The 21,472-nt window shown below is 37.3% G+C and overlaps 1 protein-coding gene across 8 annotated transcripts in view; it reads left to right on the top strand.

Moving 5' to 3' along the window:
* Positions 1–21,472, top strand: part of LOC105479531 (BEN domain containing 6) — a 75,388-nt gene that overhangs the window by 50,868 nt on the left and 3,048 nt on the right. For 4 of the 8 annotated variants that reach the window (XM_011737524.3, XM_011737525.2, XM_011737523.2 and 1 more), the window contains exons 4-6: positions 12,725–12,939; positions 14,784–14,976; positions 15,998–16,134. In XM_011737524.3, coding sequence (XP_011735826.1) covers positions 12,725–12,939; positions 14,784–14,976; positions 15,998–16,125 — 536 coding nt within the window. In that variant the 3' untranslated portion in view covers positions 16,126–16,134. Of the gene's footprint in view, positions 1–5,685; positions 9,291–12,051; positions 12,116–12,724; positions 12,940–14,783; positions 14,977–15,997; positions 16,135–21,472 lie in introns of those variants that run through there. The other 4 variants (XM_024792164.2, XM_024792163.2, XR_003017564.2 and 1 more) reach the window with 3 other exon arrangements.

Here is a 21,472-nt window from a genome sequence, read left to right as displayed (position 1 = left end):
TGCAAAGGAGTGGGCATTACATTTGGAACGAAAAAATGTGAATCAGTGACTACTGGAACTGCACAAACTGGCCACTGACAAAAATGATCCCCATTTGTGTGACTTCATTGAGACACAGCACCTGAATGAGCAGGTGAAATCCATCCAAGAATTGGGTGACTACATGACCAACTTGCACAAGATGGGAGCACCAGAATCTGGCTTGGCAGAGCATCTCTTTGACAAGCATACCCTGGGAGACAGTGATAATGAAAGCTAAGCCTTAAGCTAATTTCCCCGTATCTATGGAGTGACTTCCCTGGTGACCAAGGCAGTCCATACATGTTGGGGTTTCCTTTACCTTTTCTATAAGTTGTACCAAAACATTCACTTAAGTTCTTTGATTTGTACCATTCCTTCAAATAAAGAAATTTGGTACCAATAATAATAATAATAAATGTACAAAAATTAGTAACATTTCTACACACCAATAACATTCAAGCCAAGAGCCAAATCAAGAGCACAATCCCATTTACACTAGTCAAATAAATAGATAAGTAAAATACCTAGGAATACATCTATCCAAGAAGGTGAAAGATCTCTACAAGGAAAACTACAAAACACTGCTGAAAGAAATCACAAATGACACACACAAAAAAATGGAAAAACATTCCATGCTCATGGATTGGAAAAATTGATACCATTAAAATGAACATACTGCTTAATCTACCAATTCAACATTAATTCCTATCAAACTACCAATGTCATGAACTGGAAAGCAACTATTCTAAAATTCATAAGAGACCAAAAAAGAGCCTGAATAACTAAAGCAATCCTAAGAAAATAGAACAAAGCCAGAGTCATCACATTATCTGACCCCAAACTATCCTATCAATATATAATAACTAAAACAGCATGGTACTGGTACAAAAACAGACATGTAGACCAATGGAACAGAAGAGATAACACAGAAATAAAACTATACACCTATAGCCATCTAATCATCAACAAAGTTGACAAGAATAAGCAATGGGGGAAGGACTTCTTATTCAATAAATGGTGCTGGGATAACTGGCTAGATGTATGCAGAAAAGTAAAACTGGATCCTTACCTTTTACCATATACAAAAATTAACTCAAGACGGGTTAGAGATTTAAATGTAAAACCTCAAACTATAAGAATCCAAGAAGAAAACCTAGGAAACACCATTCTGGACATCAGTCCTTGAAAATAATTTATGACTAAGTCTTCAAAAGCAATTGCAATGAAACAAAAATTGACATGTAGGACCTAATTAAACTAAAGAGCTTCTGCACATCAAAAGAAAATGTCAACAGAGTAAACAGAAAACCTGCAGAATGGGAGAAAATATTTGCAAGCTACACATTTGACAAAGGTTTAACATCCAGACTCTATAAGGAACTTAAAAAATTGAACAAGCAAAAAACAAATAATCCCATTTAAAAATGGGCAAAAGACATGAACAGACACTTCTCAAAAGAAGACATACAAGTGGCCAACAAACATATGAAAAAGTGCTCCACATCACTAGTCATCAGAAAAATGAAATCAAAACCACAGTAAGATACCATCTCATACCAGTTAGAATGGCTACTATTAGAAAGCGAATATTAAATATACTGTTGTCAGTATATTTATGGACATACTGTTGTCCATAATGGCTGTACTAATTTATATTCCCATCAAGCATATGAGTTCCTCTTTCTACACACCCTTGCCAGCATATGTTATTTTCTGTCTTTTTAGTAACAGTCATTCCAACTGGGGTAAGGTGAGATCTTAGTATGGTTTTCATTTGCATTTCCCTAATGATTAGTGATGTTGAGCATTTTAAAATATACTTGTTGGCCAGTTCTGTGTCTTTTTTTTTTTTTTTTTTTTTTTTTTTTTAGAGATGGAGTCTTGCTCTGTTGCCCACGCTGGAGTGCAGTGGTGTGATGTCAGCTCACTGCCAACCTCCGCCACCTGGGTTCAAGCAATTCTCTTGCCTCATCCTCCCAAGTAGCTGGGACTACAGGTGCATGCCACCACGTCTGGCTAATTTCTTTGTATTTTTAGTAGAGAAGGGGTTTCGCCATGTTGGCCAGGCTGTTCTCGATCTCCTGACCTCAGGTGATCCCCCCGCCATGGCCTCCCAAAGTGCTGGGATTACAGGCGTGAGCCACTGCACCCAGCCTTCTGTGTCTTCTTTTGAGAAATGTTTATTCAGATTGTTTGTCCACTTTTTTTTTTAAGTAATGTCAGCTTTCATTTTAGATTCAGGGGGTATATGTGCAGGTTTGTTACCTGGGTATATTGCATATTTTAAAAAATTAAATATAGGGCTGGGCATGGTGGCTTATGCCTGTAATCCCAGCACTTTAGGAGGCCAAGGCAGGGAGATTGCCTGAGCTCAGGACTTGAGACCAGCCTGGGCAACAAGGTGAGACCTCATCTCCACTATAAATAATTAAAAAATTAGCCGGGCATGGTGGCTCATTCTTATAGTCCCAGCTATGCGAGAGACTAAGGCAGGAGGATTGCTTGAGTCTGGGAGGCTGAGACTGCAGTGAGCTATGATCATGTCACTGCACTCCAGCCTGGGTGACAGAGCAAGACTCTGTCTCAAAAAAAATAGTAATAAAAATAGCACTACCATATGATCTAGCAATCTCACTACTTGGAATTTATGCAAGGTGAAGGAAATCATTATGTGTAAGAGATATCTGCACCCCCATGTTTGATGCAGCACTTTTCACAATAGCCAAGATGTGGAATCCAAGTGTCCATCAACGGACAAAGGGATGGAGAAAATGTGGCATATATATATATAGTGGAATACTATTCAGCCATAAGAAAGAATGAAATCCTGTCATTTGCAGCAACGTGGATGAACCTCAAAGACATTATGCTAAGTGAAATAAGCCAACCACAGAAATATGAATACTGCACGATCTCACTTATATATGGAATCTAAAAAGGTTGATCCAGAAATAGTAGAATAGTGGTTACCAGAGGCTAGGAGGAGTAAGAAAGAGGGAGATAGGGAGAGGTTGGTCAACGGGTACAAAATTACAGTTAGTTAGAAGAAATAAGTAGTAAAATCCATAAAACCACAAGGACCAAGAAAACTCAAGAGAAGACCACACCAGATAAAAGATACCAAGAAAACTCAAGAGAAGACCACACCAGATAAAAGATGCCAATAAAATTTTAGAAGCTGAAAAGCAGATGGATGAGTGGTGTCTGACTTAAAAATCTGAAAAAGCTGAACTCCAGTATCTGTGATGGAGGTGGGCAGAAGACAGGGAGAGAAGTTAAAAAGAAATAGGCTAAATTACATCAACAGCAAAAGCTTTCAGGAATTGGACCTGTGAAAGGAATTATGGTAGTACTGGTAGTGTGAAAACTGGAAAACTCATTGAAAAACCTATAGGAAGACACTTTCAGGCCAGGCACAATGGCTCAATCTTGTGATCCTGGCACTTTGGGAGGCCAAGGAGGGAGGTTTGCTTAAGGCCAGGAGTTTGAGACCAACCTGGGCAATATAGTGAGACTCTTGTCTCTACAGAAAGTAAAAACTGTAGAGATTCAGTCTTTACAGTTCTTGGAAGAAGCAGTGTGGCATAGGAGCAAAGAGGTAAAAATTTGGGAAAGCAAAGCACCTGAGTTCAAGCCCTGCTCTGCCACCTAGTGTCTGTGTAACCTTGTGCAAGTTGTTTAACCATGCTGTGCCTCCTTTTTTTCATCTCTAAAATGGAAATAATAAAGTACTCACCTGAGTGACAGGGAAAGCATTCAGAACAGAGCCTGGCACATAGCAAGTATTTGTTGTTACAATGTTTGCTATCACAATTCAACATGGCCGGCTTTGTAGATGTGTGACGTGCAGTTACATAAGGCCCTGCTCTTAGAAGGGCCCACATACTGGTTAAAGGCTCTGCTGTCACCATCTTAAAATTCTTTAGAGGTTCTGAACAATGAGCACTGAATTTTTTGTTTGTGTTGGGCCCTGCAAACTATGTAGTCATGTAGCAAGTCCTGCAAGTCAATCAGGAAAAGGATGTGTTGGGAAAATTGATATTCCAAGCTACCTTCTCATTTCACACCAGGTGACTCACTAAGAACATAACTATACAGTTTAAATTAAAACTCCGTGTTCTGATTTTGAATGGGAAGTACTGGTTTGAACACATAATAAATGTTGTCTTTAAAAAGTTGTAGTTTACCCAAAGCAATGTATAGATTGAATGCAATTCCTATCAAAATACCAATGACATTTTTCACAGAAATAGAAAAAACATTTATTATAATTTGTATAGATTCATGAAAGACCCTGAATAGCCAAAGCAATTCCGAGCAAAAAGAACAAAGCTGGAAGTATCACTCTGTCGACCTCAAAATATACTACAAAGCTGTAGTAGCCAAAGCTGCATGGTATTGGCTTAAAAATGACACATTAGACCAATGGGACAGAATAGAGAACTCAGAAATTAATCCACATACCGACAGTCATTTGATTTTTGACAAAGCCACCAAGAACATTCACTGGGGAAATGTAGTCTCTTTAATAAATGGTGCTGGAGCCAGGCACGGTGGCTCACACCTGTAATCCTAACACTTTGAGAGGCTGAGGTGGGAAAATCACTTGAACCTAGGAGTTCGAGACCACCCTGGGCAAAACAGGGAGACCCATCTCTACAAAAACTGTTAAAATGAGCCTGGTGTGGTGGCACACACCAGTGGTCTCAACTACTCAGGAAGCTGCGTGGGAGGATTGCTTGAGCCCAGGAGGTTGAGGGTCCAGTGAGCCATGATCACATTACTGCACTCCAGCCTGGAAGATGAAGTGAGACCATGTCTCAAATTAAAAAAAAAAAAAAAAAAAAAAAAAAAGTCGTGCTGGGAAAACTGGATAATTATTTGCAGAATGAAACTAGACCCCCACCTCTCATCCTATGCAAAAATCAATTCAAAATAAATCAAAGACCTGAATTTAAGACCCAAACAATGAAACTACTAGAAGAAAACATAGGGGAAACACTCCAGGACATTGGTCTGGGAAAATATTTTGTGAATAGGACCTTAAAAGCACAGGCAACAAAAGCAAAAATAAACAAACATTCTGATTTTAAAATGGCCAAGACAGAGGATCACTTGAGGCAAGGAGTATGAGACCAGCATGGGCAACATAGCAAGACCCTATTTCTACAAAAAAAAAAAAAAATTTTTTTTAATGAGCTGGGTGTGGTGTCTTATGCCTGTAATCCCAGCTACTCGGGAGGCTGAAATGGGAAGATAGCTTGGGTCCAGGAGTTTCGGAAGTTTACAGTGTGCTGTGATCATGCCACTTTGTTCCTGGAACCAAGCCGGGTCCAGCTGTGTTTTCTCGAGGCCCAATAACAGGAAGCAGACAAACTAGGAAAGAAGGGAATTTATTGCTGTAACCAGATACAGAGAGAAGGCCAGAGATAATTCCACCAGACCAACTCAAAGTGTTGCAATTTTCTTAGTGCTTATATAGGTTGGGGTTATGTGCCTATGTGCAGTATAGCTTTGGCCTAAGTCTACTGGTAACTAATTTTGTTTCAACTAGAAGGTCAGAGACAAAAATGCTTGCTAAGTCTGATTAAAATGGCCCCACTACCTTCAAGGCCTGTCTACTGTGGTACCAGAGTGATTATTTCTATCTTATCTCCTTTACAGCTTGGTCCAGAGAGCTGCCTTAGACTCTCCAATGAATCTGTTCAAACAGCTGCCTCTGTTACCTTGACTCATCTCAGATACAGGTCCTGGCACTAGGAATCAAAGACTGTCTCTATTATTTTGGCTTGCTCCAGGTTAGGGAGAAGTCCATGCAAGGCTCCTACTGATCATGTTTCATTTCTAGCTTTGATGTCTGGGCACTGATTTCCCTAGGTTTAACTATTTGCTCAACGTCAAGGCAGTGCTGTGGAAATCTGTCTGTGTAACTGGAGTGCTTGGCAGGCCTGTCTGTGTGACTGTCATGCAGGCCTGTCTGTGTGATTGTCAGGGAGAACTGGCCTGCCACAACTTCACTCCAGCCTGGGTGACAGATAGAGACACCATCTCTTAAGAAAAGAAAAAAGAAAAAAAATGGGCAATCTGAACAGATATTTCTCAATAAGACATACAAATGGCCAATAGGTATACGAAAAAAATGCTCAACATCACTGATCACCAGGGAAATACATATCAAAACCACAGTGGGGTAGCATCTCACCCCAGGAAGGATGGCTATTATCAAAAAGATAAAAAAATAACAAATTCTGGTGAAGATGTGGAGAAAAGCGAACTCTTATACACTGTGGGTGTGAATGTAAAAACAGTACAGCCACTGTGGAGACAGCATGGTTCACAATAGATAACGTAGGGAATCAACTTAAGTGTCCAACAACAGATGAATAGATAAAGAAAATGTGGCATAGATACACAATGGAATATTATTCATCCGTAAAACAGAATGAAATCCTGTCATTTTTGGCAACACGGATGATCATTATGTTAAGTGAAATAAGCCAGGAATAGAAAGCTAAACACTGCACGTTCTCATTTGTATATGGAAGCTAAAAAAAAAGGTTAATCTCGTAAAACTAAAAAGTAGAACAGAGAATACAAGAGACTGGAAAGGGTAGGGGGAAGGGAGAGGTAGGGAGAGATTTATTAAAGCATACAAAATTACAGCTAGATAGGAAGAATACGTTCTAATGTTCAATATCCTTGTGGGATTACTATAGTTAACAATAGTATATATTTTCAAGTAGCTAGAAGGAGGATTTGGAATGTTCCCAACATAAAGAAATGATAAATATTTGCAGTAATAGATATGCTAATCACCCTGATCTGATCATTATACATTATATGTATCAAAACATCATTATTTGCCCTATGAATTTGTATAATTAAAATATTAAATAAAATCAAATTTAAACAAGTTTTCTAATATGGTTCCCTGAATAGTCCTAAAAACAGGAACTCAATAGCCAAGAGCACTCCTAGAAATTAGATGTGCCTTTGTAATATCATTAACCTTTAAAGGGAACGATGACTTCTTGGGTAAATGGCAGATTCCATGTCTTGCATACGAAATGTACAGAATAAGACTTGTGAAGAAGCTTAAGCAGGAAATATACAGGAACATCTTGTCATATCAGAAAGCAAGGAAGTTAGAACACGCAGATGTGTCAACTAGAAGAGCTTTCCACAAGCCAAAGATGGGACAGTTTGAGCATCAATAAGAATGACAACCACAATAGATAGACACATATTGTATTAATATATGTTTAAATGCATGAGTTCATAGTGGTATTCAAAAAAGAAAAAAAAGTAATGATCATCTGAAAACAACCAACTCGTAATTTTGAAAATTGGCACATACAAACCAAAATCAAGCATGCATCCTGCCATTACTATATGAAATGGACTTCTGGGTAACCAAACAGTTGATAAGAGGAAGTTTCCCTTTGTAGAACTCCAGCTAATAAATGAAGAAGAAAATTATTAGAATGTCACTATTTTACAACCCATCGTGACATAATGAATCTATGCAGTGATCATCCATAGCTGCTGAGATGACAAAAAAGCTAGCCAGGCATTAAATGCCACCTGATGGAAGTTAAAAACACTACCTGAATCCGATCAACCCTTCACATCTAACTACCAATCTACATCGAATACAGGGAACCAGAGAATATGTCAAATACCACCAAAGGGTGCAATCACAGCAAAATCTGACTATAGGAAATTCTACAGGACAAATGACCCAGTTTCCACAATTAATAAATTGCAAGGGAAAAAAACTAGGAAGGGAGAGGAAACCTGTAGTTTATATGGAAGAGACAGCAACCGGTTGTAACGTATAGTCCTTACTGGATCTTGATTCAAACAAACTGTTAAAAAATAAGACCATCAGAGAAATTTGAACATTGACTATGGTTTTTTAAAATGATATTTAAAAACTATTGTTAACTATTTCTGGCTGTAGTAGTGGTGTTAACAGTTATATTTTTAAATACACCTTTTAGAGATGCTTACAGAAATTTTTACAGATAAAAATGAGATGATGCCTGTGCTTTGCATCAAATAATTTGGGGGAGAAAAGGGATCAGGGTATAAGTGGAATGAGACTTGCCATGAATTGAAATGGGAGAATTTGCTATTTTTGTTTCTGTTTAAAATTTTCCATTAAAAGTTTAAAAAAATATATCCAGGAAAACAACGTACTTGTGAAAAGATATTTAAACTCTACAAAATTATTGGTGAATATTTAACTGATCTGAGTAATGAATGACTTTCTAAGTATAAAATAAATGGATAATATACTAAGAAAAGACTGCTACTTTCAACTAAAATGAAAGTTTAAATTGTGTGTGTTTAAAATGTTATAAAATTAAAAGATAAACACTTTGAGAAAAATATTTGCAACTCAAGAAAAATAAAAGGTTAAAATGCTTAATATATAAGGGAGTTAATAATAAAGCTAATACATTCTGCTTATAATGTGCTAGGCACTCTTGTAACCACTTTACAAAAACCATTTCAGTTCTTATAAAATAGAAAAAGTACCAAGATCCCATGCTCCAATAGATAATTGATAGAAGAAATTCTAATAATCAATAAACAAATTATATTTAACTTCACAATAATTAAATAATTGTAATTTAAAATGTACTAAGATTTTAAGCTATCAAAAAAATGAAGATGGTTGTTACTGATTAACACCTATTGTTGGTGGCACAGTGATATGGTCAATTTCTTATATTGCTGGTGGGAGTGTAAGTTGGAAAAATGTTTCTAGAGAGCAATTCAGCAATATGAATTGAATCTTGAAAGCATTTATATCTCTTAATGCTGTTATGCTCTCAGGAATGTATAGCATTGACATGATCAGAGGTGCATATGAAAATGTAGATGCAAGAAGGTTTATCAAAGCTTTATTTGTAATTAAGAAAATTGGGCCTAGCAAAGGGGCTCCCCACTGTAATCCCAGCGCTTTGGGAGGATCACTTGAGCCCAGGAGTTCGAGACCAGCCTGGGCAACATAGGGAGACCCCATTTCTACAAAAAATAAAAATATTAGCCAGGCAGACCCAGCTACTTGGGAGGCTGCGGTGGGAGGATTGTTTGAGCCTGGGAAGTCAAGGCTGCAGTAAGCTGTGATCATGCCACTCTACTCCAGCCTGGGTAATAGCAGGGCTCTGTCTAGAAAAAGAGAAAGAGAGAGAGAGAGAGAGAGAGAGAAAGGAAGGAAGGAAGGAAGGAAGGAAGGAAGGAAGGAAGGAAGGAAGGAAGGAAGGAAGGAAGGAAGGAAGGAAAAGAAAAAAGAAAAAAAGAAGCATTGGAAGCAACCTAATTTCCAAGTGAGAAAAGGAGCATTTAAAGAAGTTATAGGACTGGGCGTGGTGGCTCACGCCTGTAATCCCAGCACTTTGGGAGGCCGAAGTGGGCAGATCACCTGAGGTGAGGAGTTCAAGACCAGCCTGGCCAACATGGTGAAACCCCATCTCTACTAAAAATACAAAAATTAGCTGGCATGATGCACACCTGTAGTCCCAGCTACTCAGGAGGCCGAGGCCAGAGGATCACTTGAACCTGGAAGGCGGAGGTTGCAGTGATTCGAGATCATGCCACTGCACTCCAGCCTGGGTGACAGAATGAGACTCTGTCTCAAAATAAGTAAATAAATAAATAAGTTACAGAACATGAATATATTGGATATTAGGGAAAATAGCCCATCAACAGGTGAATGGATACATTAATTATGAAGTAATGGAATGTTAGCAATAAAAAGAAATGAATTATGGTACACACAACATGGATGTGTTAAACTATTATGTGGAGAAAAAAGACAAAAAAAAAGGGAGAATATACTGTTTGAGTTCATTTATATGGAATTCTAGAACAAGTAAAATTTATCTACAGCTAAAGAAGTCAGATTAGTGGTTGCCTCTGAGGTAAGTCCAAGGATTGATTTAGACAGGATGTAAAGGAACATTCTGGGAGGATGGAAATGTTCTATCTTGATTAGGTGTGTTTTTAATGGGTGCACCCATTTGTCAAACTCGTCCCCTTTACCTATGAAATTTCTGCTCAGACTTCATGTAAGATTTTGCCTTTAACTGTATGTAAATTAGACCTTAAAGACTCATATTTTCCAAGAAGATTTAATAAAACAGGCAAAATATTCACTTTACCATTTTAATTGGAAAAAAAGAGGCATGATACAATGCAATGTATACAGCATGGTTCTAATTACGTAAAAGAAAATACATTAATAAAACTAGAGATACACAGGCAGAAATAACAAGAATGATGTATGCCAATGAACATATACAAACGTAATTTGAAAAAAATAGTAAATATTCTTGTAGTCCCACTTCATACCAAATTCCCTTTTTCTTCTTACATTCTAGACTTCACCTTCTTTCAGTTCCTCATATGAAGAAGTTGCTATTCCCATGCCTCTAATGACCCCCTCATTCTCTTCAGCAATTTAATCCCTGCTCAGTCTTAAGTTGTCAGATGAATCTTGACTTCCTCAGAGAAGCCCTGCTTTCCCCATCCAAGTCAAGCCCTCCCATTCCCCAGGCTGGGTCAAGCACCTTATGCTGCTGCTTTGTGCCATTTAAGAATTGTGATTTTTTATTTTTTGCATATACCTCAGGTAAACCAAACTGCAAAGTTAAGGGCAGTGTCCTCCACACTGCCAAGAGTGCCTAATACTTCTGACACCAACTACACATGCAGGAGTTTCCCGAAACCACCCTCATATTCAATAATTTTCTCTAATAGAAAAACTCACAGAACATTCATTACAAGGAAAGGATACAAATTAGAATCAGCCAAAGAAAGAGGGCAGAGTCTGGGAGGTTTCCACATGTGTCAGGCTTTGGTTGTCTCAGGATGCCTTATGCCCATAGCATCTATATGTGACAATCCACATAAAGTATTGTCTATCCAGAAAGCTCACCAGAGCTCTACTGTCCAAACTTTTTATTGGAGCTTCATAATGCAGGCATGATTGATCGGTTGATTGCCTGCCCATGTGGTTGAACTCAGTCTCTAAATCATATGGTTGGTCTTTCTGGATTTCAGGCTGTGGCCAGCTGCCACCCTAAGGCTATTGCATGTGACTTGGCCCCACCATGAGTCAGCTTATTAGCATAAACTGTCAGGCATGGTCCCAGGAGCTCATGATGAGTGGTGAAGACATTCCTGTCAGTCAGGAAATTCCAAGGATTTAACAGTTACTTCCCAGGAACTCGGACAAAGGCCAGATCGTTCTTTGAGCAGGGCAAAATTCTTGCTACACAGGTGGGTTTGTAAATAAGTCTCCCCTTCACCCCTCAGACTGTAAGCTCCAAAAGGACATGGATCACATCTGGTTTTGCTCCCAGTTTTATCCCTCACACCTAGCATAGTGGTTGGCAAATACTGAGAATCTGCATAACATAGACTTGGGAGGCAGCCAGTCTGAATTTGAATCTTGGCTTTTCTCTTCACTAACTGTGTGTGACTCTGGACGAATTACTTAACTTCTTGTTGCCTAACTGACTTCATCTGGAAATGACAGGTAAAGATAATACCTATCTCAGAGAGTTGCAATGAGTATTGGATGAAAGAACATCAGTGAAAGTCTCAGAATAGTGCCTGGCACAGAGAAAAAAACTAGATAAATGTTTAATATTATTAAATGCTTGATAAGTAATTACTGATGGAATAAGTGTCTGGCACATGAAAGGTGCTAATAAATGTTTTTGAAAGAACAGAAAATAATATTTTCTTCTTTAGTAGATTTTCCTTTAATATAGTACCATATACTATATACTATACTACATACTATATACTATATATAGTACCATATATACTGATTTGCACATCATTAATTATTCTAAAATTGTAGCTCAATAATATGCTTAAGAAAAGTATAAAAAAAGTTTCAGAGTTTTTTCACCTCTCCAGCAGGCTGTTCCCTCAACCATGTAGTGAGGAACTGAATTAGACAAGGTTCAAGATCTCTTCCAACTCCAACAACATGTTATTTGTCCTTAGGAAACAAACTAGATATAACAACAGAGAAGACTATTTTACATGGAGGCATGAAAACTTTGAATGTGTAAGTTTCCATTTTTAAAAAAGGAACAAAGAAAATATTCCATTGATTACCACAATTCATCTTTAATATATCACAACACAAGTTTGAATTGTAGCAGTACATTTTTAATAATTTGATGAAATTTGACTCCCTTGTAAACCATACACGGTCATAGAAAATTTATTTTCATCTGTGAGAAATGGCTAGTTTTATCTTGGCACATAAACAGGCCTAATGTAAGCTTCTAGAAGGTTATTGATAATAGAATCAGTAATAGCTCCAAACAAGAGATTCAACTCAACATCTTCAAACAAAACCCCAGCAACTAGAAAAAAAAGAATCAACTTTTAAAACATTATTTTTAGTTACAAAGTAATGCATATTCATTTAACTGCAAAAACCAAATGTTTTTTCATTGCTTTATTATTATTAAGTAATTACTAAATTATTTAATAATAAAAGTAAATATGTTCCAAACACCTTTCCTGCCATGTTTATTTTCCAAAGACAGCAGATGTTAACAGTTTGTTCTGCATATTTCTATGCACATACACTCAACAAAAAAAAAAATGTACATATGCACCTTTTACCAATGGTATTTGTAAAGTGTACTTTTTCTTGCCATTTTAGTGTTACCACAAGCAGTCACCCAGTTTGAAGAATTGGTTGGTATGGCTGAGGCTCTGCTTAAGGGTGGAGGAACCATGTCTACATCTGCATCCACCCTCTGGAGAGCAACAAACAACTCCTCGCCAGATTCATTTGCCTCAACGTGCAGTAATTCTAACTCCAGTTCACCAGATTCCTTAAAGCCTGAAGAAGAGCATCAGACTGATGAGAAACAGGTCAGGTGCAATAACCGCCTTATTGTTCTTTGGAATACAGTTAAATAAAAAATTTAAATAAGGGTAGACAATGATCATTGTTTTATCAGATAACTATTGGATAAACTAGTTTTATGCAATAGGAATATTACAATTATTAAGTACTACAAAAAAGAGGCATAAGGTGACTGGGTGTGGTGGCTCACCTCTGTAATCCCAGCACTTTTGGAGGCCGAGACGGGTAGATCACGAGGTCAGGAGATTGAGACCATCCTGGCTAACACGGTGAAACCCCATCTCTATTAAAAATACAAAAAAAAAAAAAAAAAAATTTGCCGGGCGTGGTGGCAGGCACCTGTAGTCCCAGCTACTCGGGAGGCTGAGGTAGGAGAATGGTGTGAACCCAGGAGGTGGAGCTTGCAGTGAGCCGAGATCGTGCCACTGCACTCCAGCCTGAGTGACAGAGCAAGACTCCGTCTCAAAAAAAAAAAAAAAAGAGGCATAAGGTGATTGACCTAGCCTGGGGAAAGGGAAGGGAGGGCTTGACTTAGGAGGGGCAAGAAGATCTTCTCTGAGGAAGTCAAGATCAATCTGAGAACCAGAGGCATAAAACTGTTGTCCTTTTATAATAAAAACTAGTATTTGTGAAACAAATAACCAGTTTAGAACATAAAAGGCAAATTGGGGACAAAGATAAAGTTATTGAACTTAAAAATTCTTATACCAGTGACAGAAGGATACCTATGCATTCAGGATTATACAATTTTATATCATTGAGAGGTAAATTTCAGCCTCAGCATGCTGGCTGAACACAATCTTTTTCTATTTTTCTACTTAAGACACAGATGCTAAAAAGACAAAGTTTTGTTAGAATCAGGTAGTCTCAGTAAGTATACCATCAACCATGATAAATGTTAACTAACAATCTAACATTCAAAATATTTGAATCTTAGTGTATCAGTTACCTATTGCTATATAACACATTATCACAAATTTAGTGATTTCAAATGACCCAAGTTTACTATCTTAGAATTCTATAGATCAGAAGTCTGGAACAGGTCTCACTAGACTAAAGTCAAGGTGTTAGCAAGTGTATTTCTTTCTGGAAGCTCTAGGGCAGAATCTGTTTCCTGCTCACCCAGGCTCTGGTAGAATTCATTTTCTTGTGGTTGTAAAACTGAATTCCCCACTTTCTTGCTGGTTGTAAATTGAAGGCCATTCTCACTTGTAGAGGCAATCATATTCCTTGGCTCACAGCCCACTTCTGCCATCTTCAAAGCCAGCAACAGCTGGTGAAGTCCCTCTTACACTTCAGTTCTTTCCTCCCTCTTCTGTCTCTTTTTCCTGATCTACCCTTTTGCTTCCTTCTTCTGCTTTTAAGAACTCATGTGATTAGATTGAGCCCACCTAGATAATCCAGGATAATCTCCCATCTCAAGGTACTTAGTTTTAATCACATCTACAGAATTGTTTTTGCCCTGTGAGGCAACATGTTACAGATTTCAGGGATTAGGATGTGACCTTTCAGAGGGCCATTATTCTTCCTACTACATTTACGATGAAGCACTGAGTATGGGACTAAGCCTGAAAGGAACAAATCCAGTTTACATGACAAGAATTTGTATACACCTTGGAACAAATACCCCATAAATAGTGAAGAGTATCACACAGATAACACTTAACTCTAATTCCTGACATGTAAAATAGATATTAAATTAAAATGTAAAATATATATTAAAATACATATAATACATTACCTTAAAAAATGTTGACATTGTTTTCTTTTATGCCTTAACTCAATTAGTAATATATTTCTCCATATGGAACTTTCTTTTTCCAACTTCAACTCTTTCTTATCTTTTTAGTTCCAGATTGAAAAATGGCAGATTGCCCGTTGTAACAAGAGCAAGCCTCAGAAGTTTATTAATGATTTAATGCAAGTACTTTACACAAATGAATACATGGCCACTCACAGCCTGACAGGGGCAAAATCCTCTACTTCAAGGGACAAAGCCGTAAAACCAGCTATGAATCAGAATGAAGTTCAAGAAATCATAGGTGATAATATGATTGCGTTACATTGTCACACGAATTTTAAATCATGTTACCACTCAAGGTCAAGGTAGTCCTTCATGGTCCTTTTATTTTTTAAAGTTTCTTTTTCTAGGAAAGAAAAATCTCAGGTTAGTCTAAAACTCTCATTAAATATGGGAAATTTTATAGAAAAACTTTACATTAAAAATGGTTATTAAAATAAAACTAAGTTTTATATCACCAAAAAGTTTGAATTCATACAATTTATAGCTTTGGAAACGTAAATTCTTACAATCTTTTAAAGTAAAATTTCAATAACAATTTCTACTTTGCTTTTGTTATATTTCTTATCTTTCATTCTAGAAAGATAAAGGCTAATTCGACCATCCTATTTGTGGTTTTCAAATTAATGAATCTCCTTAAATAAAATCTAGATTATCCAATTAATTTTTGACAACATCCAACAAATTTAAGGATTCTCTGAATCCCAGCTCTATATATGTCATTTCTTAATGTACAACAATGTCTGTCTTCCTGAAACAAAAAAACTACTACTTGTAACAACTGCAGTGAAATTCTTTCCCTTGGCTCACACATACTGTTAGACTGACTTTAAAAGTTAGAGAACATGGCTAGGCGTGGTTGCTCATGCCTGTAATAACAGTGGTTTGGGAGGCTGAGGCAGACAGATACAGAAAAAGATCAGTCAGAGTTTAGTTGTTTCAACTAATGTTGGGAATGGATAAAAATACATTCCTAACGTTTTAGAGCAAGAGGACTTAGAGTTTAAAGCAAGTAGGAGGATTAAAGCTAATTGCTACCATAGGATCTCAGTTGATAATACAGATCTGCTGATATCTCTTGCTTTACTTAGAAAAACCTGCCTATATATTCATCTGTTTAAATATCTCAGGGGTCTTTGGGCTACTTTTGTAAAATGGAAACAAAATTATAATGTAGAATACTTGATGTTTTACCTCAGTTCATCCCCTAAGATGCAAAGGACTCATAAAGTTTCTTGTGTGTTGTTATTGGTTTTTTACAGGAGTAACAAAACAATTATTTCCCAATACGGATGATGTTTCAATTAGGAGAATGATAGGGCAAAAGCTAAACAACTGTACCAAGAAGCCAAATGTAAGCAAAAATCTTAACTCTCAGGATATTAAATAGATCCTTTTGGTAAGTCTTTTAAATCTTCAGTCCTTTCAATGTGGCAAGAAAATGTTGTAATACTTTTATCTATGGAATAGCATTTTCCAATTACTCTGCTAGAAAATACTAGTGACCTGTGAAAGGCTAATAGGTATTCTTGGTGGCAAAAGGGGAGAACTTGGAGCGGGTTTAAATTTGGAAAATGCTGGATTCAGTTTTTCTTTCTCAGAACCTCTCAGATATTTTGATACCCTTTTAACATGCCCATGTGCACCAGAAATCTCTAAGAAAGGGATATAGTGTGTAGTGTTTTCCAAATGTGTTTTACTGAGGAAATTTTTTCACAGAAATCCTGTTAACTTGGTGGTGATAGAATGGAGCCAAAGAGAGGACACATGACAATTTAAGAAGTATTTCTCTCTAAAACAGAGGAGATTTAGACCCTTGGGAAATCTTTTAGGTACATTGATGAGACTGAACTTCCGGCTCTAAAAGTGGTCTGACATTTGCACAAACTATTGGCTGAAGTGTGGAGGGTTCTTCTCCACCATCCTACATGTTGCTTCTCATGGTCTTTAAAATTTTAAATTAGTTGTTATTAATAAGGATTTTTACCAAGATGCATGTCCTATACTAAGAAAAAGAATAATTTTTTAGTGAGAGTTCTAAAGTAAATATGCTTCCTAGTCAGGCCTTGACCCAGGCAAAACTGTGAAGTGGAATTTTTCCACCCACTGTCCTGGCCAGCTCACTTGTACTTACCCTTCCTCTCTCTCTACTATTTTGATGGAAAATATATGAAACCATGTGTATGATTGCATTAACGTTTTCATTGATTAATAGAGGCATGTGGGTAACACATGACGGTAAGGCCCACCACGTATATTCCTTTTTTCCTTCCATTTTCCTTCCATTTCTATGTTTGACTTGTACTTTGCCTGTCCTCTGCCTAATTCCAGCCACTTTTGAGACCATTTTACTTGTCTTCATTTCTTCTGACCATATTTTAAATGACGTGTGGAGCTGAATGTAATGCAGAAATCCCCTGCCCCCCATGCCCTACACATTACTGACTACCACTCCCATCCTCCTCCCAAGAGGCTGAGGTGGGAGGATAGCGAGGTCGAGGCTGCAGTGAGCTGTGATGGTGCTACTGCACTCCAGCCTGGGGGACAGAGTGAGACCTTGTTTGCAAAAAAAAAAAAAAGTTATAAAAGATAAGGTTACCTGTATCTTTTTTCTCCAAGTGATTATAAATTTCAGTAGATTGTGACCTCACAACTTTTAAATTAGATAATTGCTTAAATATGCCTTTAGTACTTCCCATTTTGACATGAGGTTAGCCACCCAGTTACCTTGATGTATAATGACCAAATTCTCTCTTTTTTTTTTTTTTTTTTTTTTTTTTTTGGAGACAGGGTTCTCACTTTGTTGCCCAGGCTGGTTTTGAACCCACGGGCTCAAGCAGTCTTCCCCAAGTGGCAGAAAGCACTCCACCCAGCAACTAATTTCCTTGTCTTTTCTTTTTTATTTTTATTTTTTTGAAAACAGAGTCTTGCTCTGTAGCCCAGGCTGTAGTGCAGTGGCACGATCTCTGCTCACTGCAACCTCCGCCTCCTGGGTTCAAACAATCCTCCCGCCTCAGCCTCCTGAGTAGCTGGGACTACAGGCCCGCACCATCACACACAGCTAATTTGTGTATTTTTAGTAGAGACGGGGTTTCACCACGTCGCCCAGGCTGGTCTCGAACTCCTGACCTCAAGTGATCTGCCCACCTCAGCCTCCCAAAGTGTTGGGATTACAGGCATGAGCCACTGTGACCAGCAAGTTCCTTTTTTAAATGCTATGTTACCAGACCTCCAAGCCAAGTGGCTATCTTTTGGGGCACACTGTTATATTTCAGAGGTCTGTAAAGCATTTTAATATCCTAAACTCTTGTTTTTTTTCAATATTTCTGACTTCCAAGGATAGACACAAAACTCATCCCTGACTGTATCAGTCAGCAGAATGCTAAAGAAGTGAAAGTTAAGAGATTTTTATATCAGTTTTGCTTGTACTTAACAATAGAAGTGTTATTAAATCTGCTAGCTATGGCATTAATTAAAATTGAAACAAGGAACAGACATTTTGCTATGAACCTTGTGCCTTTTGGACCTGAGCCTGGCTTAATAGTGTCAAGTTGTTTAGACTAGAAATGCATGTATTTTGAATCAGTAATGGAGATAAGCTAGAATGGAATTTTTTAAATTTGCAAATATCTTTCATTTTAAGTATGGCTGAATTCAAATTATTGCAAAAAGGACCGAGGAAAATGTGCTGGAAAAGACAGGGTCGTGTAAGACCTAATTTGGACATGCTTGATGAATTCATCAGATATAGCACCGTCTAGTGGAATACTGTTACCTTTTTCTGTTCTGAGTCATTTAACTCACAGGAGCCTATGGCCCTGCCCTGCCACCAAAAATACCCTTTGGAAAAATTACTTTTCTAGCATGGTCCCTGTAGTAGACCGTGCCCTCCGCTCAGTCCTGAGCTCAGGTTGTCACTGGTGGCTTAGATTTAAAAGGGTAACAATTTGCCAGTTATGGCTCAGGTCTGTGAGGGTAAGTCCTAAACTCCTCCCTTCTTTTTTTCATCTATTCTCTTATTCCTGTGGCTGCCCTAAAGTTGCTTGTAGCTCTCACATGCCAAGAGCTTGATTTTTTTCCAAGGTGTCTCCATGTTTCACTTCTTTCTTGCAGGCATTGAAGAAAACTGTATTTATAAGATTTACAGAATGTTAGGCTAGCACCTCTATAACATCCAACTAAGTGACCAAACAGCCTTCTCCTGAAATTTCCAAAGCGGCCTCAGGGTATACAATCTCTGGCATAATGTTACATAACATATATTATAACTTCTAGGTGATCTAATACAGTGGTGCTCAAATGGTGGGGGACGGTGGGGAGGGAGGTGTGATTTAGCCACCTTCCTCCAACACAGGGTATTTAAGAACGTCTGGAGATATTTTTGATTGTCAAAACTGGTGGTACTTCTGGCATCCAGTGGTCAGAGGCCAGGGATGCTGCTAAACATTGTTATTGAATTTGGTTTGCTAGTATTTTGTTGAAGATTTTTGTATCTGGTTCATCAGTGATGCTGGCCTGTAGTTTTGGTTTTTTGTTGTGCCCTTCTCTGGTTTTGGTGTCACGGTAATACTACTTTGCAGAATGAGTTTGCAAGTATTGCCTCCTCTTCAGTTTTTTTTTTTTTTTTTTTTTTTTTTTTTGAAGAATTAGAGTAGACTTGGTATTACTGTCTCTTCAAATGTTTGGTAGATTCGGGAGTGAAGCCATCAGGTACTGGGCTTTTCTTTGAGGGAAGACTTTTTATTATAATTTTGATCTTGTTACTCCCTACTGATTTATTGAAGTTTTCTATTTCTTCATGGTTCAGTCTTTTTGGGTTGTATGTGTCCAGGAATTTAGCCATTTCTTCTAGGTTTTCCAATTTGTTGGCAAAGAGTTTTTCATAATAGTCTCTAATGAGTCTATTTGTGTGGTCTCAGTTATTATGTCTCCTTTTCCATTTCTGATTTTATTTATTTGGCCTTCTTTTTATTTCTTAGTCTAGCTAATGGTTTGTTGATTTTCTTTGTCTTCTAAAAACACCAGCTTTTTGTTTCATTGATCTGGTTTTTTAAATCTGTTTTGTTTATTTTTGCTCTGATCTTTATTATCTCTTTCCTTCTACTATTTTAGGTTCCATTTGTTTCTGCTTTTCTAGTTCTTTGAGGTTCACTGTTAGGTTGTTTATTTGAAGTCTTTCTACTTTTTTGATACAGGTGTTTATTGCTACGAACTTCCTTCTTAGTACTGCTTTTGCTGTATAGTATAGATTTGGGAGTGTTGTATTTCCATTTACATTCGTTTCAAGAAATTTTATACTGTTCTTCCTAATTACTTCATTGGTCATTCAGGAGCATGTTATTTAATTTCCATGTGTTTGTGCATTTTCTGAGACCCTCATGTTATCAGTTTCTAGTGTCATTCCATTGTGGTCATAAAAAATACTTGATATGATTTCTACTGTTTTGAATTTATTGAGACTTGTTTTGTGGCCTAGATATAGCCTCTTCTGGAGAACGTGCCATGTGCTAATGAAAACAGTGTGTATTTTATAACAGGTGAAATATTCTGTGAATATCAGTTTGGCCTATGTGATCTATTGTATACTTTAACTCTAGTGTTTCCTTGTCAATTTTCTGTCTGGAGGATCTGTCCATTATTGAGAGTGAGGTGTTGAAGTTCCACAATATTACTATATTGCAGTCTATCTCTCCCTTTAGATCTATTAATGTTTGCTTTATATACGTGGGAGCTCTCGTGTTGTGTGCATAGACACTTTTAACTATTATAGCCTCTTGCTGAAATGACTCCTTTATTATTATATAGTGACCTCCTGTGTCTCTTTTTACAGTCTTTGACTTGTACTTGTTTTACCTGATATAACTACTTCTGCTCTTTTTTGGTTTCCAGTTGCATAGCGTATCTATTTCTACACCTTCACTTTCAATCGATGTGTGTCTTTATAGGTGAAGTGACTTTCTCACAGGCAACATGCAGTTGGGTCTTGTTTCTTTGCCATTCAGCCATCCTATACCTTTTAATTGGAAAACTAAGTCAATTTACATTCAATGTTATAATTTTTCTTTGAGGCAAGGTCTCACTCTTGTCCCGGCAGTGGTGTGATCATGGCTCACTGCAGCCTCAACTTCTTGGGCTCCAGTGATCTTCCTACCTCAGCCTTCTGAGTAGCTGGGACTATAGGCACGTGCCACCACACCTAGCTCGTAAGGTAGGATATCACTATGTTGCCTAGGCTCAGTGTCATTATTGATCAGGACTTACTACTGCTGTTTTGCAGCTTGTATATTTTCTAACTCCTCTTTTCCTTTCTTCCTTTTGTGCTGTCTTCCTTTGTGGTTAAATGATTTTCTCTGGTAATATGTTGTAATTTGTTGGTTTTTATTTTTAGTGAATCTATTAAAGGTTTTTGCATTGTGGTTACTATGAAGCTTATAAAAATATAGACATAAATTATTTTTAAAAGATGGCGATTTTTATTACAAATAAGTTTTTAAAAACTGTATAAAGGGTTTTTTTAGGTCTACAGTTTAATTGCATTCACCCCACATTTTGACTTTATGTTGTCTCATTGACATGTTTTTATATTGCCTATCTCTTAATAGGTTGCTATAGATATTATTGTTTTGATAGATTTGTCTTTTGAACTTCGTAGTGGTGTTATGAGTGGATTTTAAACAACAATTACAGTTTTAGAGAATTTTAGATTTGTCTGTATACTTAATTTTACCAGTGGATTT

The sequence above is a fragment of the Macaca nemestrina genome, chromosome 5 (assembly GCF_043159975.1).
Source record: "Macaca nemestrina isolate mMacNem1 chromosome 5, mMacNem.hap1, whole genome shotgun sequence".
Taxonomy (NCBI): Eukaryota; Metazoa; Chordata; class Mammalia; order Primates; family Cercopithecidae; genus Macaca; species Macaca nemestrina.
Note: the sequence above shows the minus strand (reverse complement) of the source record. Positions and strands in the feature narration are given on the sequence as shown.